General features: G+C 39.3%; 2 protein-coding genes across 6 annotated transcripts in view; one reads left to right on the top strand and one right to left on the bottom strand.

The window, feature by feature from the left end:
• Positions 1-7,187, top strand: part of LOC105559428 (lisH domain-containing protein ARMC9-like) — a 7,791-nt gene extending 604 nt beyond the window's left edge. The window contains exons 1-18 of one of the 5 annotated variants that reach the window (XR_001008747.1): positions 7-229; positions 511-672; positions 743-872; positions 1,397-1,470; positions 1,663-1,893; positions 1,980-2,209; positions 2,289-2,661; positions 2,745-2,915; positions 2,989-3,237; positions 3,420-3,731; positions 3,827-3,957; positions 4,205-4,289; positions 4,369-4,610; positions 5,156-5,299; positions 5,452-5,519; positions 5,982-6,012; positions 6,266-6,448; positions 7,110-7,187. Coding sequence is in view for 4 of the 5 variants with exons in the window: in XM_012007693.1 (XP_011863083.1) it covers positions 197-229; positions 511-672; positions 743-872; positions 1,397-1,470; positions 1,663-1,893; positions 1,980-2,209; positions 2,289-2,661; positions 2,745-2,915; positions 2,989-3,237; positions 3,420-3,731; positions 3,827-3,957; positions 4,205-4,289; positions 4,369-4,610; positions 5,156-5,299; positions 5,452-5,519; positions 5,982-6,012; positions 6,266-6,383 (2,784 nt within the window). In the remaining variant the exon portion in view is untranslated. Of the gene's footprint in view, positions 1-6; positions 230-510; positions 673-742; positions 873-1,396; positions 1,471-1,662; positions 1,894-1,979; positions 2,210-2,288; positions 2,662-2,744; positions 2,916-2,988; positions 3,238-3,419; positions 3,732-3,826; positions 3,958-4,204; positions 4,290-4,368; positions 4,611-5,155; positions 5,300-5,451; positions 5,520-5,981; positions 6,013-6,265; positions 6,560-7,109 lie in introns of those variants that run through there. The other 4 variants (XM_012007693.1, XM_012007692.1, XM_012007695.1 and 1 more) reach the window with 4 other exon arrangements.
• On the bottom strand, positions 6,651-9,885 carry LOC105559429 (prisilkin-39-like). The gene is made up of 3 exons (XM_012007696.1): positions 9,732-9,885; positions 9,074-9,128; positions 6,651-8,278 (listed from the first exon to the last, which is right to left on the bottom strand). The coding sequence occupies exons 1-3, from the start codon at positions 9,738-9,740 to the stop codon at positions 7,086-7,088; spliced, it is 1,257 nt and encodes a 418-aa protein (XP_011863086.1). The 5' UTR covers positions 9,741-9,885; the 3' UTR covers positions 6,651-7,085.
• Between the last annotated feature and the right edge of the window lie 2,417 nt (positions 9,886-12,302).

Here is a 12,302-nt window from a genome sequence, read left to right as displayed (position 1 = left end):
AAGACCGTGGTATTAACTGAACGGGTCATTTAAGCTGACTTGCGAAATACCGAAGAATACGCAAAGTTATTTAGGATTTAATTGCAACACGATCGAATGTTAATTTCATTATCGAGTTTCACGGTGCTTTTCTTTTCGACGGCGATACTTTCAGGCAGGACGAGGCGCGTACCGAGTTGCGTCCACGAAGAATCAAATGGCGGACAAAAATATCCAAGCGATCCATCAGGTATAATTAATAATGACTAATCAGCATGTTCTTCAGTGTCGCCAGCGGTAATTGACAACGTCAGCGTTTTCTCGACCGTACCTGGCATTTTTCACACCCCGGCTGAGGTAATGATTTTGCAATAAACTTTCTGTATTGTTAAAGATGCCAGGCATGGTCAAGAACACACTGACGTTGATAATTAATAATACTCGACACTTAACGCAGCAGATTTAATATTATATCCCGACTGGTCTACAGCTCTTTAATTTCTGTTGAAAAAAACAAACAATGGCTTGCAGTTTCTTTTGGAGCACAACTTCGAGAGCACTGCCGAGGCTTTAGTTCGGGAAGCTTCGAAAATGGGCTTTCAAAATCTAGGATGCGAGTTTGGAGAAGTAACTGATCCCTGTGTCCAACTGAAGCTACGCTGCAATGCCGGAGATTATTCGGCGTTTTTCCAAGTAGCGCAAGTTATTGATGTACCGACATTGAATGTCTCTGATTACATTGTGCTACATTTAATTCTTTTAGTTATGGAATGACGCGTTCGCCGATAACACCAAGCAATGTGAAGAGTACAAAAAGTTGACATTTTATTTACACGTACACTTCGCTGTACTGCCTAAACGTAAAAGACGCATCGATCGATATAAGGAATATGGTAAGAAGACACGACGCTCTATTATGCATGTGTAATTTTAGGCTGGTATTACATTTGTCGTACGACAAAATTTTTAAGCGTATTGATTGGCTGAAGGATAGTAAAATTCTCGAGTATCTAGAAACTTTCTATTCAGCGGCCAATCGACACGCTTGAAAAATTTGTCGTACGACAAATGTAATAGTACCCTTAGGCTGGTATTACATTTGTCGTACGACAAAGTTTTTAAGCGTATTGATTGGCTGAAGGATAGAAAGTTTCTAGATACTCGAGAATTTTACTATCCTTCAGCCAATACGCTTAAAAACTTTGTCGTACGACAAATGTAATACCAGCCTTAGGGTACTATTACATTTGTCGTACGACAAATTTTTCAAGCGTGTCGATTGGCCGCTGAATAGAAAGTTTCTAGATACTCGAGAATTTTACTATCCTTCAGCCAATCAATACGCTTAAAAACTTTGTCGTACGACAAATGTAATACCAGCCTTTAGATGACATTTTTCATCTTTGTTATGGATTAGACCCGACGCCAGAAATAGGTACACCGAGATTGTCTTCAACGGAGAAAGATCTTGCCCCGGAAAAGTGCAAGCAGGTAATTTGACGTTTTCTTTTTAACGGATTAGCCAATGAAACTTATTTTCTGTGTGTCTTTCTGGAATATTTTCTTACTGCTGCATTTAGTACGTTTATAACGTGCCAAATGTTTAAGTTTAATGTGATTTATATAGTATATTAAGTATTTAAAAAATAATTATAGCTTAAGAATATTATTAATAACGAACAGAACAATACCATTGAAATTGAAACGAATATAAATGAAAGCATGAAACAATTGCAAGATTATTTGAGTGGGGACGGCAAGGAATTAGAATATGACACAGAATTTCAAACGTTTTATGCACTGCCGTTTATAGAAGATCTTTACGCGGATACTTTTTTCTCCAAAGTGTTAGAACAAGATTGGTTGGATGAGCTATCGAAAAATCTAGATTCGTTTATCACACGTCACAGACAAGTGAGTCAGCTCAGCATTCGTATGCGATGATGCGAAAATAATATTTAGAAAGTGCGCGAAAATTATAAATGATACGCAATTCGCAGGATTTAATCGATTGGGACAACATAAACTCCAATAAAGCGCAATCGCAGGATCTAGGTCGTACGACCGTGCCAGCAACAAAGACAATGGCTATGGAGTCGGATGTTACGCAAAATAAGATTAGAGAGACTAATGTGCCGATTGTGCCAAATGACAGGGATATACCCATATTTCTGGAAGACCGTATCGACGAGGAGCACAAGCTTCTTAACAAAACAAGTTTAGACTCGAAGTAAAATACCTTTCCTCCGACGTGTTAGTAAGGAGATTAGAAAACATCTGATTCGTACATTTTTTTTATTCATTTACAGAAGCACACAAACGTATATTACTGGAGATCAAATTACAACCAGCAATTTACGAGAAGATACATTGAATCCAGGAGAGAGCGTTAATAGTTTGTTGAAGATGCACAAGTCAGATAAAAGATTGACTCAATATAATCGCGAATTAGCATTAACCAAGTCTCATTTATACAGTATTCATACAAATTATGAGAAATTAAAAGTGAGATTTCACAAATTACACGCGGACTACCATAAACTGATAGACGTTGCCGGGGAATTGACGGTGGCACTGGAGAGCTCGGTGAAAGGGCGACATGTCGATGTGCAACAAACGCTCGAGACCTGCACGAAAATATTTCCAGACTTGTTTAATCAGAATATAAGAGAGTCTTCGTATGTAAGTAAAACGGAGAAAGGGAGATCGTGGCACGTTCTTCCATAAACTTTTCAATTTTAATGTATGGCTATTGCTTTTTATAGCCGTCCTTGTTACAACTCGATCGTATTGACGTAACTGCAATTGCACTGCCTAAATCTAACGGCGCGGCACTGCCGGTAGCTCCCAAATTATTGGATTATAAAAAGATCAAGATACATCTACTTAACGGAGACGTGAAGACAAAGTTATTGCTGTTGCAAGCGTTGCGTTGGGTACTGAGATGATCAATAGCTTCTCGTGATGGCGATGGTATCGTCTCTGCAAAAGTCTCATTTATACTTTTAGAAAATAACGCTCGTGCAGTCGGCAGAGCAAGACGAAGTCCTACACGAGTACATAAGTCGCGACTTGTTGGGGCTTCACGGGCAAATTGCTAGCGACAATGGCAAGTCGATTCTACCATGTCTGCTGACCGTGGGGGTAGCTTATGCCAGACACCTTTTGCAGCAATTCACAGCACGATTACTAAACACTCTGGCATCCTTCAGATGCGGAAGAGATTATCTGTCGGTCAGATCGACTGTTGTAAATGTGGTATGTTTTTGCATAAATAAATGATAGAACTGTTCTCGCAATCGGTTAGAATGTTACAATATTAAGCGAGCTTTGATATATTTATCGAGAACTACTAGATACCATAAATATTGCAATCAGATGAAACTTGATGCATTTATTAGAGATCGCGATAATAAAAATTACGATTCCCGGTATTTCAGACCTTCGCTTGCCTCGACAATAACTACGCTGACGGAGTGGATCCATTCGCGTGTGACATGATGGTGGCGATGTTACAAAAACTGTCTTTACGTAGACAGCAGCGGATCTACATGATCGAGAGCGGACTCCTAGAATGGTTGATCAATCACCTACACGACAAATGTCGCATCATAAGTTTATACAGGCTCGAATACGCTACCGCACTTTTAATGAACCTGTCGCTACATCGATTAGCACAAGCCAGAGCGTCGAAAATATCTTCGCTACTCGTGTCTACCTTGCTCGTCCTTCTCTCGATAGATCATACGTCTGTGAGTTGAATTACACGCGCGTTTAAGGCAAATATTTGCAGGAGAGAAAAATTTTACCTAGTAAATGTAATACATATCTTTGTAAAATTTACCAGTCACTACCGTACATCAATGGAGCACTAAACAATTTTCTAAGCAATCCTATAATCAATGAGGAAGCAAGGAAAATTAAGCGTTCAAATATATCAGAATATCTTGGTAGTAATCAGAAAATTGCGGAAATAAGGTGCGTGTATATGCACGATACATGTTTACACAAAATATGAAGGTTCTGATATCAAGGACAACGAGTTCCACATCAAAATATATTTAATACATTTGCAATTGATTATTTCTTTTTTATCAAAATTGCACATCTCCGCTCTAATATTTAGAACATTCATATTTGTAACTGCGATTAAAAGATATTCGTCAATTGATGGAAAGGTACAACTTCTTCCATTTCTTAAACAATAATAATTTCGATATAACAGGAAGCATCTAGATCATGTATTGAGGATACAGAGACACGAAAATGTTAACACGCCGCAGAATGACGAGGCCGGGGATGATGACAACGTAAGTGCGCGATGCGAGTACGAAAATACCGATGATATAGTGAACACTGAATAAATTTGGATGCTAAACATTTCCGTAGGAAGACTTGGATGTACTGGAGAGTGAATTAGACGAAAACGATCCACTGCAAAACTCTATCGGCGAATTGAACGGAGAAATGTTGCTTGCAATGTGTTACAGCGTTTCTTCGAAAATCTCTCAAGAGGTTGTAAATTCGGATACAGCTCTGCAACAAATGTCTACGCTCAATCCTATCGACTTTTACGACAATCAACACATTAATCATGTCTGTAATAAACGTCCATCATATCCTGCGCTAAGGTATGCATGCCCCAAAATTACTCTTTCTATGTGCAGAAAGTGGCCAAGCTAATTTCAACTTATATTTATAAATTGACATATTACACAGTAAGTGTAATATTAAGATGGAAAATAATATATCACCGAAAGAAGTTAAACAAGCAACCTTTGCGAAAGTATCAGATTTCTTTTTAAGATATATTCTCCGAAATAAATCCATGGCGTACATATTGGCTCAATCTCTTCCTTTTTATTTATACGATGTAACATTTTCAAAGAATAGCAAATTGTCACAAATGGCACGAAAAATCATTTTCTGCAGATAAAGTTGCAATTGTAAGTAAAAGAGTTCATCGGTACCGAATCCTCCTTAATTATGAATTACAAAATCGATCATACAAAAAACACAGGCAGAATGTAACTTATTAAGAAACCGTGGTCATCAAACGCGACCAGAAAAAGCAAACGTAATCGAAATTTGATTACGATAATAAACTTATTGTTAGGACAGAAATAAATTCAATGTTTAGAATAAATAATAAACAAGATTAATTAAAATTACGCAGATCGGAGAATAGGATGAATACAGGAAAATTCAGAAAACCGGAATTAGAAAAGTTGTCCCTAGAAACAATAAAGTCTTTTAAGCGAAATTTCTCTGAGAGAATACCTAACAATACAATCTATTTGTATGAAAACCAGACCTCCAAGTGCGTTATTAATCAATCCGAATTTGAGTAATTTTATCAAAGTAATTTTATAAACAATGTCATATTATACAATTGTCAATTTAATTTACTTTGGAATTAATCTCCCAATTAACATTTTATCCGTAGTTATTTCGTTATTAATGGATTTACAGGGGCAGCAGTGAAACTGCAGTGACATCTTCTACGATTCTTGTATCCGGTCGCGAGAATGACCAGGCAGGTATGTACGTCATATTTTTAGCTGCGGTTTGAATAATAGCCGCAGTAATTATTTAGTATGCTGCCATTGTTTTGACTGACTTCAAAATGACGAACTTGGCACATTAACAATAAGAGAATAATTCACAAGCAGCATTCAGTGAAAGCTTTAGAACTTTCCCTACATACGCAGAACCCTGGGAAAATGGGAGCACGTAACGAAAGTGATAGAAACTAGTCAGAGATATATTAACCAGTTAGATGACATGTTACAAATTTGGTGAAATTATTTAACAAACGCTTTGCGTCGCTGGAAATGATAGTTTAGAATATATCATGCCATTTATTACGAATCAATTGATCCACATTTCTCTCATTATTTACGTGGCATTAAATATTAAAATATATTAGAAAGAAATGAAATAATTAATCTCTGACTGTATGTCGATAATTTTAGTAAAATTTATAAATCCGATTTTTACAGAAATGGAGAAATTCAGTAGCATAGCGTCGCTGTGAGTAATATTTTACGCAATCGTTGCAGTTGCGGTACAACTCTCACAGCTTTTGAATATTTATTTTTTGAAGCACACGCTTTGTATTATTTATATGCTTTGTATTACTTGTACCCACAACATTGTCTCTTTTAATATAGCTACGTACTTTCCCAAATGACGATGTTGAATAAACTGCATATCTATTATTTGTCAATAATGCCCCCTGGCTATTACAAATCTATTTAGCGACAGGTAATATAATTGTTCGTAGGAATAGTAACTATAATAGCAACATAATTAATGATGCTTCGTGGAAAAATGATCCAGAGTTTGCTAAAGAAGAAGAGGCATTTTTAGCTAAGCCTAAATTATCAAGGACACCTCCGTGAACGTTGAAATATCATACAATTTTATTACATAAAAATTGTAGTATGTGTGTGCGTATGTGTGACAGGTAAAATATTTTTGTTATACAATATCAACTATTACAGTGTACTTATCATAGATAACATACAAGTGTAATTTTTACATGGTATTTAAAAAATAAATACAAGTAGATCTTAAACGTATTTATTTGCTCTACGCAGCTTACCGGTTAATAACATTAAATAAATATTATTATGTACTAAAATATTTTTAACGTACGTAAACTCCACTTTGTGTCTAATCAATAATCTCTTAGTCTATGAAAAGAGAAAGTACAGAGGAGGAATTCTCGGCAAAGAAAATCAAGAACACCTTATATACTTGTGCTATATAATAATTATAAACTTTTGAAAGTACGTATGCACGAGAGATTAAAGGGGAAATAAAGTATGAATGGTCGTTTGAACGTCTACAAACAATTGAACAATGTTTTTATTCGGAATAACGCATTGAAAAGAAATCCCTATTAAAATACTTGAGCTGCGTTCCGTTAATTCACTGCCAGTACTGAAGACGTGCAGTATCCGTGACGTAAACTATAGATTTTCAGTACTGACGGTGATTATCGTAACGCAGCCTTATTAAAATAAATATATGTATATATATACACAAATTTGAACATACATCAACGTGCTGTACTATCTAGACACGACCTTAAAGCTAAATTAAGCGTAAATGGGCCTTTGCAGAAACATGGGACCGCTGGCCCTGTACCGTCTAAGTACAGTGGGGCCGTCGTCGTAGCTGCTACTGCCGGTGTACCCAGGGAAATTGGACAAGACGGAGTAACCATTCGCAAAGCCGCTCTTGCTCCTGTAGCCGCCGTTGCTGGCGGCGTAGATCGGCTCGTCGGCGTAAACACGGCCTGGGTAACTCGGGCTGTTATCCTTAATTACGATGAACTTGCCACCGCCCTTGCCGTAAGGCATGTAATAGCCATCGCGTTCCCTCGACATGTAAGTTACGTCGCTATTCGGAGCGTAGCGAGACAAGTGTTTGTAGCCGTATTTACTCGGTTTCCCCGGGGAGTAGCTGCCGTGCGCTACCTTGGGGAAATAGCTGCCCGGCGCGGAACCGGCCGACACGAACGACGGTACGTCGCGATTATAGCTCAGGTGGCCGGCGTTGCCTCGCGTGTAACGCGTCTCGGACGGGATCGAGAATACGCCGCTGTACTTGCTGCCTCCTCCTTTCAGGTTCAACGGCTCGTTTTTCTGCTTTCCAAACGAGTACTCGCTCGCCTGACCACCCGGCGAGTAAGGCGCGTAGACGTGCTCGCTTTCGGAGTAACTTGAGGCGCCGGAGGAGCCGCCGTGATACCCTTGTACGCCGCTGTCAGCGGTGCCCTCGGGATAATTGTCCGACACCCGGGTCGGCCTGGTGTAAACGGGATAAGCGGGTACCCTCTTACTGCTGGTGCTGCTGCTGGCCGCGTACTGACCAAAATCGGCGTCCTTGTGGACCGAGTCGCTCGGGTTGTACGCGTTGAAGGTCGGCTCGCCGTTATTATTACCGCTGATGTACCCTCTGAGCGGTGTGGCCGTTGCGCGGGTGGACGTACTGTAAGACTCGCCAGCGGGGCTCTCGTAGCCGCTGGAATATCCCGCGTATTCGTTTCCCTGATCGCTCGCGGAGTATCCGTTATAACTGTTTCCCACGTCGCCTCCTCCTAGGCTGCCCTGGCTGCCGACGTTAATTAACGAGTGACCGCCGACATGGTTGGACAATTTATGATTGGTGTCTCCAGCACCGTAAAAGCTACCGCTGGTTTGATAGCCGTCCTTGGACCCCAGGTATCCATTACTGGCAACGGTGTTACTGTAATCGTACGCGTTGCCGTCGCCAGTAAAAGAGTAGCCTACAATGGAATGGCATTTCGATTGAAGCGCGACACAATTTGTTTCTGATTGAGGATTTTTATGTACGCGGCTAATCCCGGTAGCACAGCGCATTGGCTAAACAATGGCTAAACACTGGTCCAATGTTGATTATATTAGAAATGCATTGGCCGGTATTGTCCAACATAAAGCCAGCATTGGCCATTGGAATAAGTGTAAATGCACGATGATAATTATATAATATTAGATTTACAGTGGAAGTGCACTGGCCAATATTTAACAATGTAATAACAATATCGGTCTAATATTGATGCAGTATTAGACCATATTGTTAAATAGACATATTGGCTAGTTAAGAAAAGGCGTCCATTATTGGCCAATATTGGCCTAATATGGGAATTGCAAGATAGTATCAGAGTCTCCCAGATGATGCAAACTGCAATGTTTATATATTTTCCGGGAGCCGTTACGACTGTAGAAGACAGCGACTAGATTTACATTATTACCCAATATTGCGCCAATGTATTGTGCTACTAGGTCTTTTGCTGCTACAATTTTATTGCCACATTTAACTGTTTAAATATAGAAAAATGAGGGTACAGTTAATTTTCTTCTATTTACAATCGATCTCTCTCGAGCGGTTATCAAGAACGCAGTTATCAAAGGGACTATTAAAAGTGCCGTGCTATATATTGTGCTATCGGGGAATGTTCTGGACTTTCAGGAAGATTGATCTCAGCCGTGCATGGAAAAGTTTGACGAAGATATGTGACGGTGCAAAGCAACACAGCGTAAGAACCTGCGTCGATACGTACTGTTCAGAGACGACTCCGCATTTGCAGCTGCCATACAACAAATTATCACTGCGCTCTAAAAAGATAATTATATCTCGTGAGAAACTAAACGACGTAAGATTGAGAGAACACTGCTTATAATTCCACGAATTATTCCACCGAAAATTTATTTCGAAACAGCAAAGTAATATACAAAGTCCCTTATTATGAGATAGCAGGTTTTCAACTTCCAAATTCAATCACACATTTTTTTTTCGCGACGATTACACAATCCAACGGTGAATTCTCCACTAAACAAATTTTACTCCGAGGACAATAAATTGATGATCGAACCAACAGATGATTCCTATTAATTTAACAGAGACTCCGTTATCTCATAGTAAGAGTCTATCTCATAATAGGAGACTTTCCTCTACGAATTCAAAATTGAGAAAAATTCATTCAAAACATCTTCTCTAAGCATAGTATGATGATGGCACATCAGTAGTCTGAGCAATCTATTGAAAGTTAAAGGAAGAATACAGCATCTCTATTTTTCCAACTTCACGTATTCTTAAACAACAAACAACACGTAGCATATATTAGGCGGGAGCGTGTGACAAACGTGCAAAATTACTTGGCTTTTCGAAATACTCGGGTACTCTACAGTCACTTGCAGATCGGACCGGTGTCTACTTACTAGCAACATGCTGCTCCGCCTGCACGTCTCAACAATAAATCAATCGAGTAGAAGAAAACCAGACACCTCTCTGGTGTCTACCAAAATGGAACCACACACATATTGGCGGGCAAAAGCGCTGTTTTCTGTTTTATACCCCCAGCGGCCCACTCCCTCGGCCATACGAAAAGGTAAAAGCGATCTCGGTGCGCACATACTGATGTGACATTGGTCGGGACCCGACCATACAGAGCGGAGAGAAACGAGCCAACCTGATTTAGCTCTTCGCTTTTACAGGGAAAGCAATGGGTCACCTCTCTGTGGAACTGCATAGTGAACTACGAGGCGCAGTATCGTGACCTACCTACATGCCGAATACACGAAGGTTCCGTGTAACAAATCTAGGAAGGACCGTCCTCCCCCGCTCCGTTTGCTCCATTACGATAATCAGCCGTCTTTACATCACTATAATTCCGCGACATAGTAACGAATAAGTCGTTCGCATAACGGCCCGCGAGAACAGATATTTCCCCAATTAAGGTTCGCAGCACAGCAATGAGGTGCGCACCAAAATTACGCCTGATTTGTACTATCATCAGTCCGCTGTGTTCGTTTGCAAATTAGACGACAAAGTTAACTGTTAGCAGGCATACTATTTCCTCGGTGTAGCGTAGAAGATATTACTGCGATCAATCGTTGGGTATATGAAAGTACAATTAAGATAAAAGTCACAGCTCCATATAACACTTTTTATTTTAATAGTTTTTCCGACCGTATCACATGTACGCGATTTTATTTTATTCGTTACCAAACGAAATCAATAAAATTCGCGACACTGGTTTAAAGATAATATCGAGGTATTTTCTATTGTTAGAAATTTAATTTCGATTGTACAATGCAACTATAATTGCTTCATTTAATTTAAGTAAACATCTCATGTGTAACGATTTCAAACAAGTATAAAAAGAAAAATTTCACGTAAAACCAATTTATCAAACGCGACAACAAATTATTCGTACACTTAATCGTAAGCTTAGCACGCTATCGATTTGACTTAAGTGACCACGCGGATATTTAGAAGTACGTTTATACGGAAATTTTGAGTTTAACCGATTGAAATTCCAGCCGGCGGATATTTTAGACGTATTTTACATACATGCGTAAACCGAGTGTCTTGCCTGAATAATAATGCTGCTATGTGGAAAAGAAAGTTTTTCGCCATTCCCTTAAATATAGCAAATCTAATGCGGGAACTTTGTTTCTCACGGTTTGAAACTTTTACTGTAGAAAGCGTTGCGTTTCCACTCACAAACGTTTAATTTTCTTTTTCATTATTCGCGGCGAAATAACATATTAAACCTTTGCGTTTAACAATCGCGTTATCGCGACGGTCTTGATGTTATCCCGCGAGGGGACGGCTTGCGATCTCGTACCAAGTAAAGTAAAATTTACAAAGCGTTAATCTTGCCCCTAGGCGCGATCGACGGGTCACAAAGTAAAAGAGGGCACTGAGAACAGATCCCGATTGGGACAATTCGCGTGTGTGCAATTGCCGGATGTATCCGCGGCGTTTCAAGCTCGTGCGGCCAGCTCGAAAGTTCGTTAAACGAAGCAGAAAAAATTACAATCCCTTGCCACTCGTTCACGGAAGTCGGAATAGTACGTGCACGCCTAAGTACACCTGTCCAGCGTTTATAGTTTTGCTCGTTGTCCTTTTTAATGCTTTCTACTTTCCGCGCACGCACATGCGTCCGCGCATGTATTCATTCAAGCGCACTGATCCTAAGTTAACCAGATGTATTTCAATGGGTACTCTTGGACGGCAAAGACCCAGGCAGTTGAATGCGAATGTCAAAGTCTCTATTGTTTTGCATGCGTACTATATTCAACGTTAGTACGCGGCTAACGTTTCATATAAAAATGTGCGTCTTTTCGAATCGATGAAACAATGCTGCACGAGCGCGAATGTGTGTATTCGATGTATATTATTCATTTATTAATTAACATAAAAAGGCGGAAATATGCACTTGATGTCAGTATTGATACAACTAAATTAAATGCTTTGTCAATTGCATTTAAATTGATCATTTAAATGTGCATTAAAATCAGGTTCACTTTATACGATTTAGAATTCGGATCAGAATTCAAGGTAGAAGTCTATTACTTGAGTTGTTGAGAATCTCGTGTGAATGCAATCTGTTAAAAATGTAAGGGAAAGGTCTGTGCGTTTTACAAAAAGATTTATTTCAGCCATTTGCGCGAAAATAACGAAAGTTCAGGAAAATATATATCTAAATCTTATTCGTTGTCGCTGTCGGTGCTGTAGTCCTTTTTAACTACTCTTTATTATTAGAAATTGTTATTAGAAATTTTCGAGATTTTCCAACCGCGTAAAATGAAATCGTGTAAAACTGCCCTAGTAGCACAACGCGTTGGCTAAACGTCGGTTTTGTTAGTTATATTAGAAATGCATTGGCCGATATCGCCCCACGTGAAACCAACATCAGCCGTGGAATAAATGTAAATATTGCACGATAATAATTATATAATATTAGATTTATATTGGAAGTGCGTCCCTTACGGAGAAAACAC

Source organism: Vollenhovia emeryi, unplaced genomic scaffold (genome assembly GCF_000949405.1).
Source record: "Vollenhovia emeryi isolate VEMERY1.0 unplaced genomic scaffold, V.emery_V1.0 DF939271.1, whole genome shotgun sequence".
NCBI classification, from domain to species: domain Eukaryota; kingdom Metazoa; phylum Arthropoda; class Insecta; order Hymenoptera; family Formicidae; genus Vollenhovia; species Vollenhovia emeryi.
The sequence above is the reverse complement of the archived record's forward strand: the minus strand, read 5'-3'. Positions and strand labels throughout refer to the sequence as shown.

Bases quoted from the DNA above. Each gene is read 5' to 3' on its own strand.
- LOC105559429 (XM_012007696.1), bottom strand. The intron at 8,279-9,073 runs GTACGTATCGAC...ATTCCATTGTAG, and splicing joins TGCGGAGTCGTCTCTGAACA to GCTACTCTTTTACTGGCGAC.